The 16,669-nt window shown below is 41.6% G+C and overlaps 1 protein-coding gene and 1 non-coding gene across 5 annotated transcripts in view; both read left to right on the top strand.

The window, feature by feature from the left end:
* Window positions 1–15,041, top strand: part of Cwf19l1 (CWF19 like cell cycle control factor 1) — a 299,806-nt gene extending 284,765 nt beyond the window's left edge. For 3 of the 4 annotated variants that reach the window (XM_075974181.1, XM_075974180.1, XM_075974182.1), the window contains 9 exons: window positions 523–641; window positions 1,983–2,067; window positions 3,765–3,905; window positions 4,754–4,865; window positions 6,058–6,137; window positions 10,437–10,646; window positions 11,379–11,498; window positions 12,183–12,280; window positions 14,403–15,041. In XM_075974181.1, coding sequence (XP_075830296.1) covers window positions 523–641; window positions 1,983–2,067; window positions 3,765–3,905; window positions 4,754–4,865; window positions 6,058–6,137; window positions 10,437–10,646; window positions 11,379–11,498; window positions 12,183–12,280; window positions 14,403–14,547 — 1,110 coding nt within the window. In that variant the 3' untranslated portion in view covers window positions 14,548–15,041. The remainder of the gene's footprint in view (window positions 1–522; window positions 642–1,982; window positions 2,068–3,764; window positions 3,906–4,753; window positions 4,866–6,057; window positions 6,138–10,436; window positions 10,647–11,378; window positions 11,499–12,182; window positions 12,281–14,402) is intronic. The other variant, XM_075974183.1, reaches the window with a different exon arrangement.
* Window positions 11,050–11,194, top strand: LOC142851473 (small nucleolar RNA SNORA12). Its single transcript, XR_012910791.1, has one exon. It is a non-coding gene; the product is annotated as a small nucleolar RNA SNORA12 (small nucleolar RNA).
* Window positions 15,042–16,669: the final 1,628 nt, after the last annotated feature.

Here is a 16,669-nt window from a genome sequence, read left to right as displayed (position 1 = left end):
AAAGCTAGGAGTGTTCTAGGAGCAAGTCCACCATAGCAAAATGTCTTTATTTGCAAGCTTCTGTTTGTTCTATTTTGTTTTATCTGAGACAGTCTCTGTGTAACCCAGGCTGTCCTGGAACCTGCTATGTAGACCAGCCTGGCCTTGGACTCACGGAGATCTGCCTGCCTTTCTCAGATACATAGGTACTCTTAAAAGCATATTTATGGAGACATAATTTATAGGCTGTAGGGAGAGACCTGTCTTCAGAAAGAGCTCTTAGTGAGTGTTTTAGAGGTCATCATGGAGGGTTGCCTTGCCATGTGTCCACTGATTTCCAACAATTGTGCTGCTTCTGTAATTGTAATAGTCCAATACTTTTATGTGTTTGATTGCCCTTAGCTATGCAGTTCACTGCAAATCCTGCAGTCCACATTTGCATCTGTGTATGGATTAGAAAGATATTTCAAAACGCTTTTTTGTTTCTTTGTATTTGTTCATAATTTCTGAGTCTGTGTTGATAATCAGGTTCCTATTTACTAGGGAGGAGTAGATACCAAAAAGTGTGGCTCAGCTTTGGTCTCCAGACTTGCCGCAAGCTTGAAACCAAGGTATCATTTTGCTGCTTTGGAAAAATCATATTATGAGAGACTTCCGTACCGGTGAGTAACATCTCAGGGGTCTTTTCTACAAACGAACCATCATCTTGTTCACTTTTAGCCATATATCTTGGTTCCTTCTAGTACTAAGGCACCAGAGCAAGTGATTGACTGTATTAGCTTCATTTTTGTTGTTGTGGTAAAATCTCATGGCCAAAAGCAACTTTAGTAAGAAAGGGTTTATTTCAGCTTATAATTCCAGGGGAATACACCAGGGAGGGGACGCACGGCAGCAGGAGCAGGGAGCTGGCTGATCACATTTAATCTACACATAGGAAGCAGAGAAAGACAGACCAGGAAGTGGGCCAAGGCTCTAAACCTTCAAAGCTCGGGACATACTTCCTCCAACAAGGCTCCTCCACCCAAGGTTCCCCAAATAGCTCCACTAAGTGTTCAAAAACACATGAGTGTCTGGAGGACATTTCCCATGAGACACCACCCTCATAAGTCATTAATTTTCTCTCTGTTTCCTAATGAAATAAAAGAGGTTAGACTCTGACCTTAGAAGTTTGGGGTCTACCATTACAGTGCTGGGTAATCACTGTCGATCCGTAGGTCCTGTTCTTGTTGTTGGTTTTGGTGGTTTGTTTTCTTCTTTTTCTTTGTTCATTAGTTTTTGTTTTGTATTGTTTTTGAGACAGGGTCTCTCTATGTAGCCCTGGCTGTCCTAAAACTTAATATGTAGATCAGGCTGTCCTTGAACTCACAGAGATCAGGAAGTCCCTGCTTCCTGAGTCCTGGATTAAAGGTGTGTGCCACCACCATCCAACTCATACTTTTAAACATAGGTTTTAGAGAAAACGTATAGTATTTATTTTTCTGAGTAGTTTCTCTTAACATATGATTTCTAGTTCAGTCCATTTTCTTGCAAATGTCATGCTTTCGTCTTTAGTTATGGTTGGAAATCCCATTGTGTATGTGCACTGTTTTTAAAATCCACTCTTCTGTTGCACAGTCAGGTAGTTCTGCTATCCCAAGTGAAGCGTGTAGCAGGAACTGCAGATGTGGACGTGTGAATGGAAGCCGAGTGGCACTTCAGGGTCATAGGGTGGCTCTGCCTGGCCTGTGAGAGGCCTTCTCATGCTGCACCACTCACTTTCCCACCGGCAGCAGTCAAGGGCTCCCTTTGTCCTGTCCCTCATCACTATCTGAAGTCTTTCTTAGGATGACATGAAAGAAGGGGCTACTTGAGGGAAGGAAGAAAACCAGGGAAGGTGGTAAGGGGAAGGTCATGAATTAAAGCAAAGTATAAAGATTCATGTATGAAAATGTGATAATGAAACCTAATGCTCTGTAAAATAGAATAGAGTGACTGAGATCTGTTATCTTTCATATACATTTTAGAAACCATGTTGTTCTACAAGAAAGTGCACAGCATGCCACCCGCTTCATAGCACTGGCAAATGTTGGGAATCTGGAAAAGAAAAAGGTAAAGATTTGGGTGTTTGTTGGTTATGCTTCATCATCTGCTCGGGAAATGTTTTTCCTCTAGTTTGGCTTTCAGATCTTCTGGGCGTTCCCAGCAGCTTCAGCAACTCCTTTGTAAAGGCAGGTTTTCTTGAGTGCTTTGTAGGAGGTCTGGGAGAAGGGCCTGGCGCCCTGGGATACGGCAAATTAAGAGACTGTTGCTTTCCATCCACATCCATGTGGTTGCCTCTGTTGCTGTGTGCGTTTGCTCTCAGATGAAATGCTTGCTTGTTTCTAGCAGCTTCATTGAGCTGAAATAATAAAATCTCAGGAATATTCTTAAAGTTTGGTACAGTGGTGTACGCCTTTAATTCCAGCACTTGGGAGGCAGTGACGGACAGATCACTGTGAGTGCGGGGCCAGCCTGGTCTACATAGTGAGTTCCAGGCCAGCTGAGGTTATAAAGTAAGACCCTGTCTCAAAACAACAGCATCAGCAAACAAAATGAAATGTGTGTATGTGTGTGTGTGTGTGTGTGTGTGTGTGTGTGTGTATTAAGCCTTCCTTGGTTTTTGAATTATTAGTTATACCTGGAATCTAGAAAATTGTGCAGATGGGAAAAAAATAAATCAGTAAAGTAGGTGGTATGCTTCGCTTCTCTGGGAATGTTTTGCTAATGCTAAAAATTAGACTGCTGAGTGAGACAGCTAAAATCAAAAGCAGTCCAATGATAAAATAGGCAGAATAACCTTCCTCTCTAGCCTTCATAGCATGTTATAACAGTGTTTAAAAGGTAAGTAGCCTCGTGTTCACTCTTCCTGTTTTAAGCTTTGCAGCCGTTCCTGGCAGGTGTAGACTAGTGTTATAAGCTGACCTTTCAGGCTGAGCAGTGCTCTGTGATTCAGGCTCTCTCAGTCTCAGAGATGCACAGAGATGCACAGTGCAGTGCATGTCTTAAGAGTCAAAAGTGCACAGTTTTAACTTGACAAGCGCTATTGGTCTCAAAATTTTGTTCCAGTCTATATCCTTACCAGCTGTGCATGTTTTCCTTTTCCCCTTTTCTATACTCCAATTAGTACCGGGTTTTTCCCAATACAGTTAAATGGAAGGTAGGGTATCCTTATGATGTTTTTTTATTTCCCTTATTGTGTTGAGGCAAAGCATATATTCATGCCTAAAGTTTTCTATCTTATGCCATTAGCCCAAGATTTATAAAGTATATATGACTTATTCTCTTGTTTGCTGCTAGTCCCCAAGGAAATGTATCAGCATGTGTGTGAATTGTGTAGTGTCAGAGGCGGAAGGTTTACCTTCTCCAGTTGGGTTGCTCATGAAGAACATGGAAAGGGAGTGTCACGATTCTGTTGTCCACATAAACAAAAGATGCAGTGACAGGAACAGAGTTTGTCTTCAAGGCTTACAAAACAAGTCCCCCTGAGCCTTGTAGTGAGGTTGTCATTGTTCCCCTTAGTGAAGGACCTAGTCTTTTTAAGGCTGGGGCTTTGATTTGTTGCTCATTACTGCGTGAGCCCTCATTAGTCATGGCAGAGGCCACCGGGATGGCATTTGCTACAGTTCTGTGTATTCTCAGAGCCACAAACAGGATTATGATTTTATTCATGTCGGAGGTGTTTTGTGAAATTGTCGTCATAAGCTGGGTTGATTATAGTGAGACAAACAGTATTTTCCCTAACTTTATGTTCTTTTTCTTCCCTGGAGTATCTTTATGCATTCAGTATTGTTCCGATGAAGCTAATGGCTGTAGCAGAACTGGTGAAGCAGCCTCCAGACGTCACAGAGAATCCTTACCGAGAGTCTGGAAAGGAAGCAGCTGGAGGAAAGCAAATTCCTGCCCCTCAGGTGAATTCTTTTTGTGGGCTGGGATTCGGGGCCAGGTTGTCCTCAAGTGTGCCTTTCCTGATCACAGTTTCATGTACCAAACAAGTTCAGTTTTAGACTTACAATGATTTTCCTCTTGGCAAATCATGATAATATTTAGAAAATCCTAATAGATTGTAATTAAGCTCAATTTTTAAATTGTATTTTGAGGTTAGCAGTTCAGTGTTGAGCCTTTGCCTAAGTTGATTCATATTGTTTTTCCTTGTCTTAAGTTGATTATTCTCAGTTTTCCAGGCAAAGGTCCATTGGTAGCAGAGATTATGATTTCTATAATGATTTTCTAGTAGAGAACTTTAGAGAACTTTCTCAGTAGCAGAACTTTAGAAATTAGCTTTTCCCCCACTAAAGCAAGGACAATCAGGTTTTCATGTTAGGATGCACAGTCTGCTTTCTTGGACTTCTCTGTTCACTCAAAACCACTTTCTGCCTCCTAATGGGGTCTTTGACCTTCTCGTCTCTTTCGTTGAAGTTGGATCGGACTTGTTTCATGTCTGAAATTTTAGAACTCCGTGTCATTATTGGGAGAGAGGGGAAAATGCAATGGGTTCATACTGCTCTGATTTGGGGAAGAATTGCTCTATGCCTTGCATTGCAGAGGACAAAAATGTGCTGGTGGTTGGGTAAGGATGCTGGGGTACAGGACTGGAAATCGAGGCGTCAGAATTGGAAAGATACTTCTCTTCCCCAGAGTAGGCAGGGCAGGGCTGAGAGGAAACGTGTGAATGGAAGGAAAGTTCCTTATTGTTTGGTGGTCTGTTACTGTGTAAAGGCCAGCTGAATAGCATGCTTTTCCCCATTGGCTGTTCCAGGAAGAATCTGCCTGTCAATTCTTCTTCGATTTGAATGAAAAGCAGGGAAGGAAACGGTCATCCACAGGCAAAGATAACAAGCCTCCTCAGGCCAAGCAGCCACGCAGGCCTCGTAAGTACTTTGGACTCCTTTGGGAGCAGTAACTTTTTTGGAGGGTGGAGGGTTGTTTGGAAAGTGGCATTGCTAAGAGCATCTTCTAACAAAGAAAAATTTTACAGAGCTATTAGGAGCAAAGTAAAAACAGAATACTATAAACAACCTGACTTTGAGGCTGTTTGAGACTCTTCCTATAAAAATATAGAGAAAGCTCTTTTTGTGTCTGTCAAACATGGTGATGCGTGAGACTGATGTGAGTCATAAAATAATAGAATAATCAAACTGAGAGGAAGGATGGTCAGGCTAGCTTTCGTTGAGGTCCCCTTCCTTCCTCCCTCCCTCCCTCCCTCCTCCCTCCCTCCCTCTCTCCCTCCCTCCCTCCCTCCCTTTCTTCCTTCCTTTCTTTCTTTTTAAAGGTTTATTTATTTATTTATAATATATACAACATTCCTTCCATGTCTGCCTGCCTGCCAGAAGAGAGCACCAGATCTCATTACAGATGGCTGTGAGCCACCATGTGGTTGCTGGGAATTGAACTCAGGACCTCTGGAAGAGCAGTCAGTGCTCTTAACCTCTGAGCCATCTCTCCAGCCCCTGAGGTCCTCTTTCTTCCCTCTGTTACTTTAAAGAGTTGAATCTGAACTTAGGAAGGTAAACCTATGCTTATGTAGCTGGCTGATGTCATAGCTGGGACTAGAATTGGGGTGCCTGACAACCCCCACCGGGTCAGTGTTCTCTCATTGTAGCCTATTGCCTGTTGCATGCTGCTTTTAGTCAGTATGTAATGTGTATGTATGTATGTATGTGGATCATGTACCCGCAGATAATCAGTTCAGAAAGCTTCAAATAGTGGTTTAGTTTCATAGAAAATGGTGCCAGGCATTGGGTATTCAGTGCTTTGCAATCTTTGCAGTATGTATAGATCAGACAATGACGAACAATAGGGAATTCTCTATTTAAAGTTTTTATTATTGTTGTTGTTGGGATGTGTGAGTGTGCATGCATGCCTGCTGTGGCATGTATGTGGAAGTGAGAAAACTCTCCTTCCACTGTGGGTTTGGGTGTGGAACTCAAGTTGTCAGGTTTGTATGGCAGGCACTGTTACCTATCAGGCCATCTTGCCAGCTACAAGGGTAAACTTTATAGGGTGAGGATTATATCTGTTGTGATTGGGTCATAACAACAGTTGGCTTTCTTTCCTATGAAGCTCAGCCTCCAGGACCTTGTTGGTTTTGCCTTGCCAGCCCTGAAGTGGAAAAGCATTTGGTGGTCAACATTGGCACACATGTGAGTTACTTCCATAGATTGGTAGCAGAGAAGAAATGTCTATTACTTGTTTTTTTACTAACTTTGCATGGTGTATAATTTACTTATCAAATTTATTCTTTTCTTTTCCCTTCCTCCCTTGCTGTCTCCCTCTCTCTCTCTCTCTCTTTCTCTCTTTCCTTTCTTTTCCCCTTTCCCTCCCTTCCTCTCCCCTCTCCTCTTTAGGGTCTCTCTACATAGCACTGACTGTCCTGGAACTCACTGTGTAGATTAGGCTGGCTTCAAACTCACAGAGATCCTCCTGCCTCTTCCTCCAGGTGCTGGGATTAAAGGTGTGAGCCATCACACCCAGTAAATTTACCCATGTTAAGTGTATAAGTCATTGATATTTTAGTAAGCTTTTTAAATTATGTAACCATCACATAGTATAGGTTAGATGCCAGCTGTGATGTGCACACCTTTGTAGTAGGAGGCTGCTTGTTTGTTTCCCTGCTCCCCAGATTCCCAGAATAATCACACAGGAACTATATTGTTTAAATCACTGCTTGACCCTTTAGCTTTAGATTCTTATTGGCTAACTCTTACATCTTAATTTAACCCATTTTTATTAATCTGTGTATAGCCACGTGGCTGCGGCTTACCGGCTAAAGTTCCAGTGCATCTGCTCCCAGCTGACTCTGCCCTTCTCTCTTCCAGCATTCAGTTTAGTTTTCCTTGCCTACCTCTGTTCTGCCCTGCACAGGCCCAAGACAGTTTCTTTATTAATCAATGGTAATCACAGCATACTGAGAGGAATCCCACATCACCTTCCCATTTCTGTTTAAATAAAAAGGAGGGTTTTAACTTTAACATATTAAAATTACATATAACAAAACAGGTGTCAAGCAAGAATTAGTTACAATATTTATATCTACTTTATCTTTTGTCATAACTAAGAAAAACTATAACTATATATTCTTCAACTCCATTAAAGACTCCAGAAGGATATAATATTACCTAAGTAAACAGGAAGTGTATTGTAAGTAACTTCCAAAACTCTAGAATTGGCAGAGACATCTCACTGCCTGAACAGCCACCCAGAGTTCTTCTGTAACATTGGGGCATCCACCTTAATCCTACAGGCCCATATGGCAGACTTGTCCATGAAGCAGGAAATTTCAAAGACAGTTCTGCCTATATTGGCAGTTTGTCAGTCACTTTCTTCTGTGTCCTACAGAATGTCTTGCAGTTCCAGCACTCTGGAGGCAGAGATAGGTAGATCTCTTGAGTTCAAGGCCAGTCTGCTCTAGTTCATAGCAAGTTCCAGGACAGTCAGGCCACACAGACCCTTGTCTCAAAGAAAGAAAATATAAGACCAAATAGAGGTTTAGAACATTTCCATCAGTTCAGTAAAATTTTTTAGACATTTATAGTAATCTCAGTTTCCATCTTCAGCCTTGGCCACTTCTTGTGTCTTTTTAGGGTTGTGGGGTTTAGACATTTCTTTGAACTGAAATCATATAATAATGCTTTTTGTGTCTGACTTCTTTGACTAGCATAAAAGAATCTTAAGTTTCATTCATATTGTATTTCATGTATAAATGTCTCATTCCTTTTTATTGCCAGTTAGTGTCATATATAGATGTATTGTTTTTGTCTATTTACTTATCACTTGATAGACATTTAGTTTGTTAGCATTTTATAGCTCTCAGGAACAATGTAATATTTGCATGTGTTTATACATGGAAAACATAAAACCATATGTTATTATTTTGGCAAATTTGTGTTTAAACTTAAAAGTTTTTTTTGTTGTTTTTTTTGTTTTGTTTTCAAGACAGGGTTTCTCTGTTTAGCTCTAGCTGTCCTGGAACTCACTGTATAGACCAGGCTGGCCTCTAACTCACAGAGATCTGCCTGCCTCTGCCTCCTGAGTGCTGGGATTAAAGGCGTGTGCCACTACCACTCAGCCGATATTTTGTTCTTAATCATGTGTATGTGTGTGTTTGCTGGTATATGTACATCTAAGTGTACGTGCCTGAGGATCCAGGCCTTGACTCCCCTGGGGCTGGAACTATAGGAAGTTGTGAGCCCCTGTCATGGATGCTGGGAACTGAACTTTGCTCCTCTGCAAGAGCAGTATGTGCTCTTAACTGCTGAGCTTTCTCTCCAGGTCTGTTTTAATTTTTTAAGAAATTGTCAAGCTGATTTTCAAAATGACATTATTTTATGCTCCCACCAGCAACATTATGAGAGTTTTGGCTTTTCCACATTCTCATTAATATTGTTCAAAGTCTTTCCCCTCCTTTCTTGATAGTGTTGGAGACTGAACCCAGGGTCTTGTGCATGTTGGGCAAGAACTCTGCTATTGAGATACATCTTTAACACATTTTCTGCCTTTTTGATTATAGATGGTATAGTTTTATGGAAGCAGTTTCACAAGATTCATACGAGATGAGTTTTCTGTGTATTTCTTAGATTCATCTATGTTTCTTGGAGTATTGAGTTGATTTTCTTAATTTCTGACTGTTTTAAATATTTTTATTTTATTTTTTTTTAAAAAAGAAAACAAACTATCATTTTTCATTATACATACCAATCCAAGTTCCCCCTCCTTCCCTTTCTCCCATCCCCTCCACTTACCCCCCCCGCCCTGTTGTTTCAAATATTTCTCACTGTTTTCCCTACTTTAAATATTGAATAGAGAAGGGAATCATGTGTTGCTTATATATATTTAATAGATTTAAAATGTTGATATTGTTAACCCAATGTTGTGGCTCATGCCTGTAATACTAGCACTCAGGAGACTGAGGCAGGAGGATTGTTACAAATTCAAGTCACCTGGACTACATAATGAGCTCTAGGTTAGACTGGGTTTCAGAGTGAGGCTTTATCTAAAAAATACAACAAAACTACTAAGAAATGAAGTTCATTAAGCATAAGAAAGACTAAAGTGATAAATTCAATTTAGTAGTCAAGGATTTTATTACTCAGGGTTCTCTAGAATAAGAACTTATAGGCTGAATCTCTCTGTCTCTATGTATGTGTGCATGTATGTGTGTATATATATATAAATATATGAGTATATATATACACACAAACATATGGTATTTATTAGAATGACTTTCAGGCTGTGGCCCAGCTAATCCAACAATGGCTGACTATGAATGGAACGTCCAGGAATCCACTAGTTGTTCAGTATGTGAGGCAGGATGTCTCAGCTGATCCTCAGTGTATGCTGGAGTACTGAAGAAGTAGGCTCTAATGCCAGTGAAGGAAGGAATAGACTTGCTAGCAAGGGGAGAGCAAGCAGGCAAAGAGTAAAAGCTGCCTTCTTCCATGTCCTTATATAGGCTTCCCGCAGAAGGTATGGACCAGATTAGAGGTGGGTTTTTCCAGCTCCAAATATCTAGATTAAAGATCTAGATTAAAGGTGTGTCTTCCCAGTTCAAATCTGGATTAGAAGTAGATCTTCTCACTTCAAATTAAGCATAAATCTGCACTGGTATGACCCTCATTTTTGGGTTTTAGTTAATACCAGATGTAGTAAAGTTGACAATCAAGCCATCACAAGTGTGTAGCTTTGTAGCTGTATACCATGCCTGATGTATCTAGGATAATGATTTTAGTCACATGATTGGAGCACCTTGGATCAGTCTGTAGAGCTGATAATCCTGAGTATGGTGACTAGGCTAGACAAATCCCCGTTGAACATCACAGGTCTCAGGGAAGTCATTCAGTTTCACATTTCTCAGATCCTCTTCCTCAGGGGCCTTACTAGAGATTAATTATTCAGGCTCTGTAAAGATAATTGCCTTTTCCTTTTACTTACAGTGAAGCCCGTTTAATCACCAGAGTTTTAATTGCACTCCAGGCCCCACGACTAAAACTGGATGTTCCCTAAGGCTTGCTTAATGTGTAATGCTTCTGCAGACAGGTGGTGTTCATCTGTTTTTCATTGGTTTCTTCCTGTTTTGGTTTCTAACGGTGACAGTCTGAAAGCTTCTTTCTTTGTGGCCTCCTGTAGAACAGCTGGAGTCTCACTTTGAGTTTTCAGTTCTTCTCAGACTGAGGCGGCACTTTTCCTATTTCTGTTTTGCATCTTAATGGTTGGCACTGCCTAGGGAGGTGTCTGGAGTCAAGGTCTGTGACACGCACAGCGCAGTTGGCCCTGGAGCCTGTGGATGAAGGCTGCGAACAAGCTTGAAGAGCTTTTACTTTCTAGGTGTGCCCTTTAGATCAGCTTTGGGCTTCCCCGCCTCACGGCATTACTTTATGCCGTTCTCTCTCTCACACGGCCTGTAGTGAGGCAGCCTTCAAACTGCCTATGTGATTCTTCTTTAGTGCTACCTCGCCCTGGCTAAAGGAGGTTTATGTGATGACCACGTCCTCATCCTGCCTATCGGGCACTACCAGTCAGTTGTCGAGCTTTCGGCAGAGGTGGTGGAAGAAGTGGAGAAGTATAAGGCTACTCTGAAACGCTTCTTTAAGAGTCGGGGGAAGCGCTGTGTTCTTTTTGAAAGAAATTATAGGAGCCATCATCTCCAGCTTCAGGTAGGTGTTTTCTGCCCAGGAACTTGGATATCACTTCGGGGACCTTGAGACTGATAAATATCTAAATAGTTCTGACCTCAGTGTTGAATTTTAATGTAATACTTAGAGCATTTAATCTTACTTTCATGATAATACTCAAATAGCGTTAGAGGGCTAGGAGTATCTGCTGATAATCCCAGAGATTTCATGGGGAAGGTCATGCTGGGGTCAGTGACTAGCAGCGTGTGTCTGTTTAGAAAGAGTGGGTAGTTAAAACAGGTTCCATGGCAGATAGAGAAATGGGTCGTGATGGTAAGACATGGATATTTTGTGTGGAAGTCCAGCATGCATGAAGGCTTAGAGGTAGGAAAATAGTTTCCAACTAGCATGGGTATAGTCCGCTAGAAGTTGAGTGATTTGTGTCTTTGGTGGTAGCGTCTTCCTGGCACATCTGCTAAGTATTCAGATGGGCCTGACTCTGCCACGTACATTATGCAGGAGCCGGCAGAGTCTTAGGGACAAAGAGTCTCTCTTGAGAGTTTTCTGTTGACAGATTGGCTCCCATAAGCGACTGGCTCTCATAAGTTTAAGTCCTACAGCCAGGCCGATGGAGGCTGTTTGGCCTGAGGAGAATCTCTACTGAGGGGTGGCTCTCCACCCCAGTGATGGATTTGTTCCTCCTCTAAGACTTTAAAGACAGCTTCTTTGGAATCAGTTCATAGAGTTTCTTCTTTTTCTCCCACACCAACCCAGGTCATTCCTGTGCCCCTCAGCTGCTGTGTTACAGATGACATTAAAGATGCCTTTATTACCCAGGCACAGGAGCAACAGATAGAGCTGTTGGAAATTCCAGAGCACTCAGACATCAAGCAGGTGAAGCAGGAAGGGTTGGTGATGTTCAGGGAGGAGTTAAGATCTGGGTTTTGACAAGGTGAATCAGAGGTACTGTCAAGCTATTCCAAAAATACTAAATAATAGGGTCGTTTGGTACTAGAATGCAGGATGTTGACAAGTCTAGAGGCGAAGACATCACTATAACAAAGTCTTAGTGCTTTCCTGGGAAGAATAAGGAGTTAGACATTTCATGGGGTTGGGAAGATGGCTCGGTGAGGACTTAAGTTTGATATCCAGCAGCCTTGTTAAGGTCAAGTGCTGGGACAGGTGCCTGTGATCCAAGCTCCGAGGAGGTAGAGACAAACTGAAAGGGTGCAGAGTCAAAAAACATAAGGTGGAGAGCACTGAAAAAGTCACCCAGGGTCATTTGGCCTCCCCAGGCAGTGGATACACCACATGTGTAATCACAGAGATGAGAATAGGCACACATTTATAAATACACATGAATTAACTAAACAAAGAAATTAGACACCTGCTAAAATGGGAATTTTGAAGGATGGGTCCCACTGGGAATATATTGGCTTTTTAAACTCTAGCTCCTATACTGTCCCAGTTTTTTTTTTTTAATTTCTAGACTAAATTCTTTGCTAAATCAAAGTTTGCAGAAGAGGGAGCTTTTTAAATTTGATCTTCTTTGTCTTTATACAACTCTGTTTACTTCAGATTGCACAGCCAGGAGCCGCATACTTTTATGTTGAACTTGACACCGGAGAAAAGCTTTTCCACAGAATTAAAAAGAATTTTCCTTTGCAGTTTGGAAGGTTTGTATGTTTTTACTCTATTTGGTATATTTCATTAGAGCTATAATAAACACGGTGATGGACTGCATGGGTAATCAATGAAAAGTCCCCAAGAAGCTTATGGTTTTAGAGCAGGTCAGTAATACAGTCCTGTGATGGAGAATTTGAACAGTACCATGATTAAATTTTGAGGAACATTGTACTTTAGAAACTCAGAGAAGGATGGACCATGAAAGGCCTGTAAGTGATGGTTTAAGAGACGGACCATAGAGGGAAAAGACGGGATGAGAGCACCTTGTTAGAATAAAGTGCTACTATTGAGCATTCGCTGGGTCAGACACTGTGGGAACTTCACATGCATTATCTCATCTAACCTAGTTCTGCTGGTTATATACCGTCAGCCCAGTTGCTCGCCTGAGTGATGGTCTGGAGCAGCGCTCAGCAGAACTTCATACAGATATGGACATGCTCTATAAAGCTGCACTAGTACCATAATCACAAGTTACATGTTGCTCTTGGATACTTGAAAATGGGACTGAGGACCCAGTGAGATGCTAAGCCACGTGACTTAGTTTGATCTTTGGAACCTAATGTAGGAGATAACTGACTTCTACCCATGTGTTCTCTGACCACACAGGTGCCATGGCACGCATGAATCCACACAAATAAATATACATAGTAAAAAAATTGAAAATGGAACTGAAGAACTGAATTCTTAATTTTATTTAATTAAATAGAGCTTAAATTTAAATGGCCACATCTGGCTAGTGGTTACTCTATTGGGTGTAGTATGCCCGTGGTTACACAATTGAAGGTTCAAACCTCAATCTGGTGAAGGTTTGGTGAAAGACCAAGATGAGAGAGGTCTTTAACCTTGCTGTTCTGCATTGTTCTAAAAGCCTGTGTAGAGGGAAGTAGAAAATGCACACAGTGGTGATCTCTAGCCATTCCCAATGGTTTCAGCTGGGCTTCCAATAAGCGTTCAGCCATTCTTAGACTAGTTTGGAAAGCCTCCAAGGGATTGCCCCATTGGATAAGTCTAGAAAATAGAGGTTTTTTTTTTTTTCAAACAGATAATTGATAAATGAGAACAAATATGTTAAATGCTCTAAATATGTGGTTTAATCTTCTTGTTGCCTTTGCACAGATGTAGGTAGGCACAGTGGGGACATACATAAAGCATATGCCAGTACACGCAACCGTGTACAGTTGGCACAGTGGTTTGTGATCATGGGAGTTGTTTATGTTTTCAACCCTGAAAGTTTTTATAATACTAATATAATTGATACATTTTATACTTAATAGGGAAAGTGATTCTATCTTCATTTCACACTATGAAGAAACATGCTCAAGGTTTGAGCTTAGAACCTTTGTCTTTCAGAGGACCGCTGTGATTCATTTTCACCTCTTTATTGTATCTTCAAAGTTGAAATGAGCCAAATAGATTTTTCTACTTTAGTAAAATAAGTTAAAAGTAAAAATATAAACCGTTAGAAATTAGAAGCTGTGTGTATATGTATCTGTAAATTGTTTTCTTCACATGGAACTTCTCTTGGTGTACTCATACAATGTGAGTCACCTAGAAGGATAGGCAGAGGGATTTTAAGTCAGAATGGGCATGACGTGACTCTGAACCGTGCCCTCAGCAAACTGTCTCGTCAGACTGCCAGAACTATAGCAAGATGAGACAGAACAGCTGCTGGGAACATGCTTTGGTGTGTGGCTTCTGTCCTGTACCAAGTCCTATATGTAGCCCTCCTGTAGTGAGCCTTAGATCAAGGGTTAGAGATGAAGTTGTATTCAAGTCATAGATACCAAGTAGCAGAGCTTGGAATGAAATTCGGTCTGATTTTTCTGATGCCTGTTGTCTACTTTGTATGTGGTGTTCCTACCCTGAGTACTAAAACTGTAGTTTTGAGTTGTTCCAGGGAAGGAGAAATAAATGGGGTAGGAGAGGTCACTTAATATGGCAGTGATTTTAATAGAGAAGAAGGCAGAAATGTCAGTCAGGTCCGGAGAGCAGTGTAAGGAGTAAGAAGTCTACGTACTCCTTAGATGCTACCGAGGAGAGCTGGCTGGAGAGGAACAAGGGACTGGTGGGTTTCAGTTGCTATTCACATTTTCCTTCGTATTCTCTTTGCAGGGAGGTACTGGCCAGTGAAGCCATTCTCAATGTTCCTGACAAGGCTGACTGGAGGCAGTGTCAGATCAGTAAGGAAGAGGAGGAGACCCTGGCTCGCCGCTTCCGGAAAGACTTTGAACCTTTTGACTTCACTCTGGATGACTAGGCAAAGAGAAGGACACTTTATGAACTTGACAGGAAATTCTTACATCCTCTTTTTAGAATGAAGCTACAGAGTCTCCCATGGGGGCTGCCTCCCTGCGTCTTTTCCATATTTGCCCATGGAACCTGCCTGCAGCAAGAGGCTTAGGATGGACTTTTTTCTTTTCTTTTTCTTTTTTAAAGAAGTCATTCTGAGATGCAATTGTATGTGAAAAGAATGTCTGCTCCATAGTTCTCAGAACAGCTGTGTTTGTCCACATCTTCACAGACTTTTAACCTTTTGAGGTTGGGTGTGGTTGCTCATGCCTGTAATCTCAGAAAGTATGTTGTGGCAGAAGAATTGATGTGAACTACGGCTAGTTTGGCCTACATAGTTCCAAGCCAGTCTGGGCTATGGTGTGAGACACATCTTTGTCCCCTGCCCCCTCCCAAAAAAGCAAAAATAACCTTCCCTAAATCTTATAAGTGATAAAAAGGGAATGCTTTTTTAACAAATGTCTTATGTTGCTTATCACCCTGAAGTGAAATTCTGTGTGTGTGTAATGGAGACCAGAGCTTTATGCCTAGCAGTTATCCCGGAGTAGCACAGGAAGCTCAGTCTGTGTGGGCCAGAGAAAACTGTGGCCTTCCTTTGCTGTTGCTTTCTCACGGTATCCCCTTTACATAAGAGAATCCATCTCTCAGATATTTAACTCGGATATGCTGGGAATTTTTCCAAGTTCCAAGAGTCAGTGAATGTCCCAGCACAGTACTGATTTGTTTATGGTCTAATTGGGAAAGGAAGTGGCAGATTTAAGAAAATGAGTTTTTCTTTGAATGTGTTTTGGGTGTTTAACATACCTGAGTTACCCAATAGATGTGCCCAGATTGCCATTAGGTACTTCTAAAACTCAAGCAGATCGGGATTGGTGACAGGACTTTAAATGCATCTTAGATGGTTAAGATAGCTGGGTTATCTAACAGATGTGTCCAGAGTGCTGTTAGATACATCTCAGACTCATTGGTGATAGGGCTTTAGGGATCATCAGGGCATAGACCATGGTGAAATTACAAATAAAATAGGGCTGGTACAGTCCCATTCTACAGATGTTTAAGGACCAGTGGTGCTGTGAAGAGTAGGTCCGTGGAGCAGGAGCAGTGTGGCCATGGGAGAATGCTGCAGATCTGAAGCCAGAAGAAAACAATTGTTCTTCTTTAGTGGCCACTTACGGCCCAGATACACTTTCACTGAGTTGTCACAAAAATTTCTTGACCTCCATTTCGCATATTAAAAAACAAAACAACATTGAAAAACAAACCAGTCTTGGAAACCTGAAGATTGTGAAGCCTGGGATAAACCATTCTACAAATACAAATAATAAAAGGCCTGGTCTTTACTCTTAGCATTCAGCAGGCAGATCTCTGTGAGTTTGAGGTCTGAGCTACATAGTGAGTTCCAGGTCAGACATGGCTATATAGACCCTGTCTCAAAAAAGAAAAAAAAAAAAAAGAATTCAACAAACTTTGAGTTGTGTTTTAAGAATAGATTATTTAAAAAGTGAAGTAACTGTAGGAACCAACTTGGGTCGCCTGGTTAACACTATCCTGGCTGTAGTTTTTAGTATCTCATAATAAAATTAGGTCCCTCCTGTGGAGACTGGACACACTCCTAGCGGTCATACACAGCAAACGAGGGTTCACGCTGATACGTGACAGTCTGCTCTAAGGGAGGCGTTCTCGGAGGCTCATTGCTATCGCCTTTAAGCCTGATACTCCAATTCCATGGGTTCCATGAAAATAATAGAACCAACTAACGGGAACACCACTCACCACCAGTGTCCACAACACTGACTTGTATACAGACACTGGGAATTTGATTCTGTGCTGAGTTATTAGCATTCCAGCCTGGAGGAGTGCCACAAGCCTGAATTAGGTGGAGTTCTAGACCAGCCTGGACTATATGAGACCTGTCTCAAAACAAACCTCGGTTCCAAGAGGCAGATAACCCACTCAAATGGAAAGACGGGGAACTTCTTCCTGTGCAATCCACCACTCAGAAGTATGCCTTATTGGAACAAGGGCTCCCCCAAACTTGTCTTTGCAACCCTGTAGGGCACCTCAGAAACAATTCCAAACTAGAACCATTG

Source organism: Microtus pennsylvanicus, chromosome 5 (assembly GCF_037038515.1).
Source record: "Microtus pennsylvanicus isolate mMicPen1 chromosome 5, mMicPen1.hap1, whole genome shotgun sequence".
NCBI classification, from domain to species: Eukaryota; Metazoa; Chordata; class Mammalia; order Rodentia; family Cricetidae; genus Microtus; species Microtus pennsylvanicus.
The sequence above is the reverse complement of the archived record's forward strand: the minus strand, read 5'-3'. Positions and strand labels throughout refer to the sequence as shown.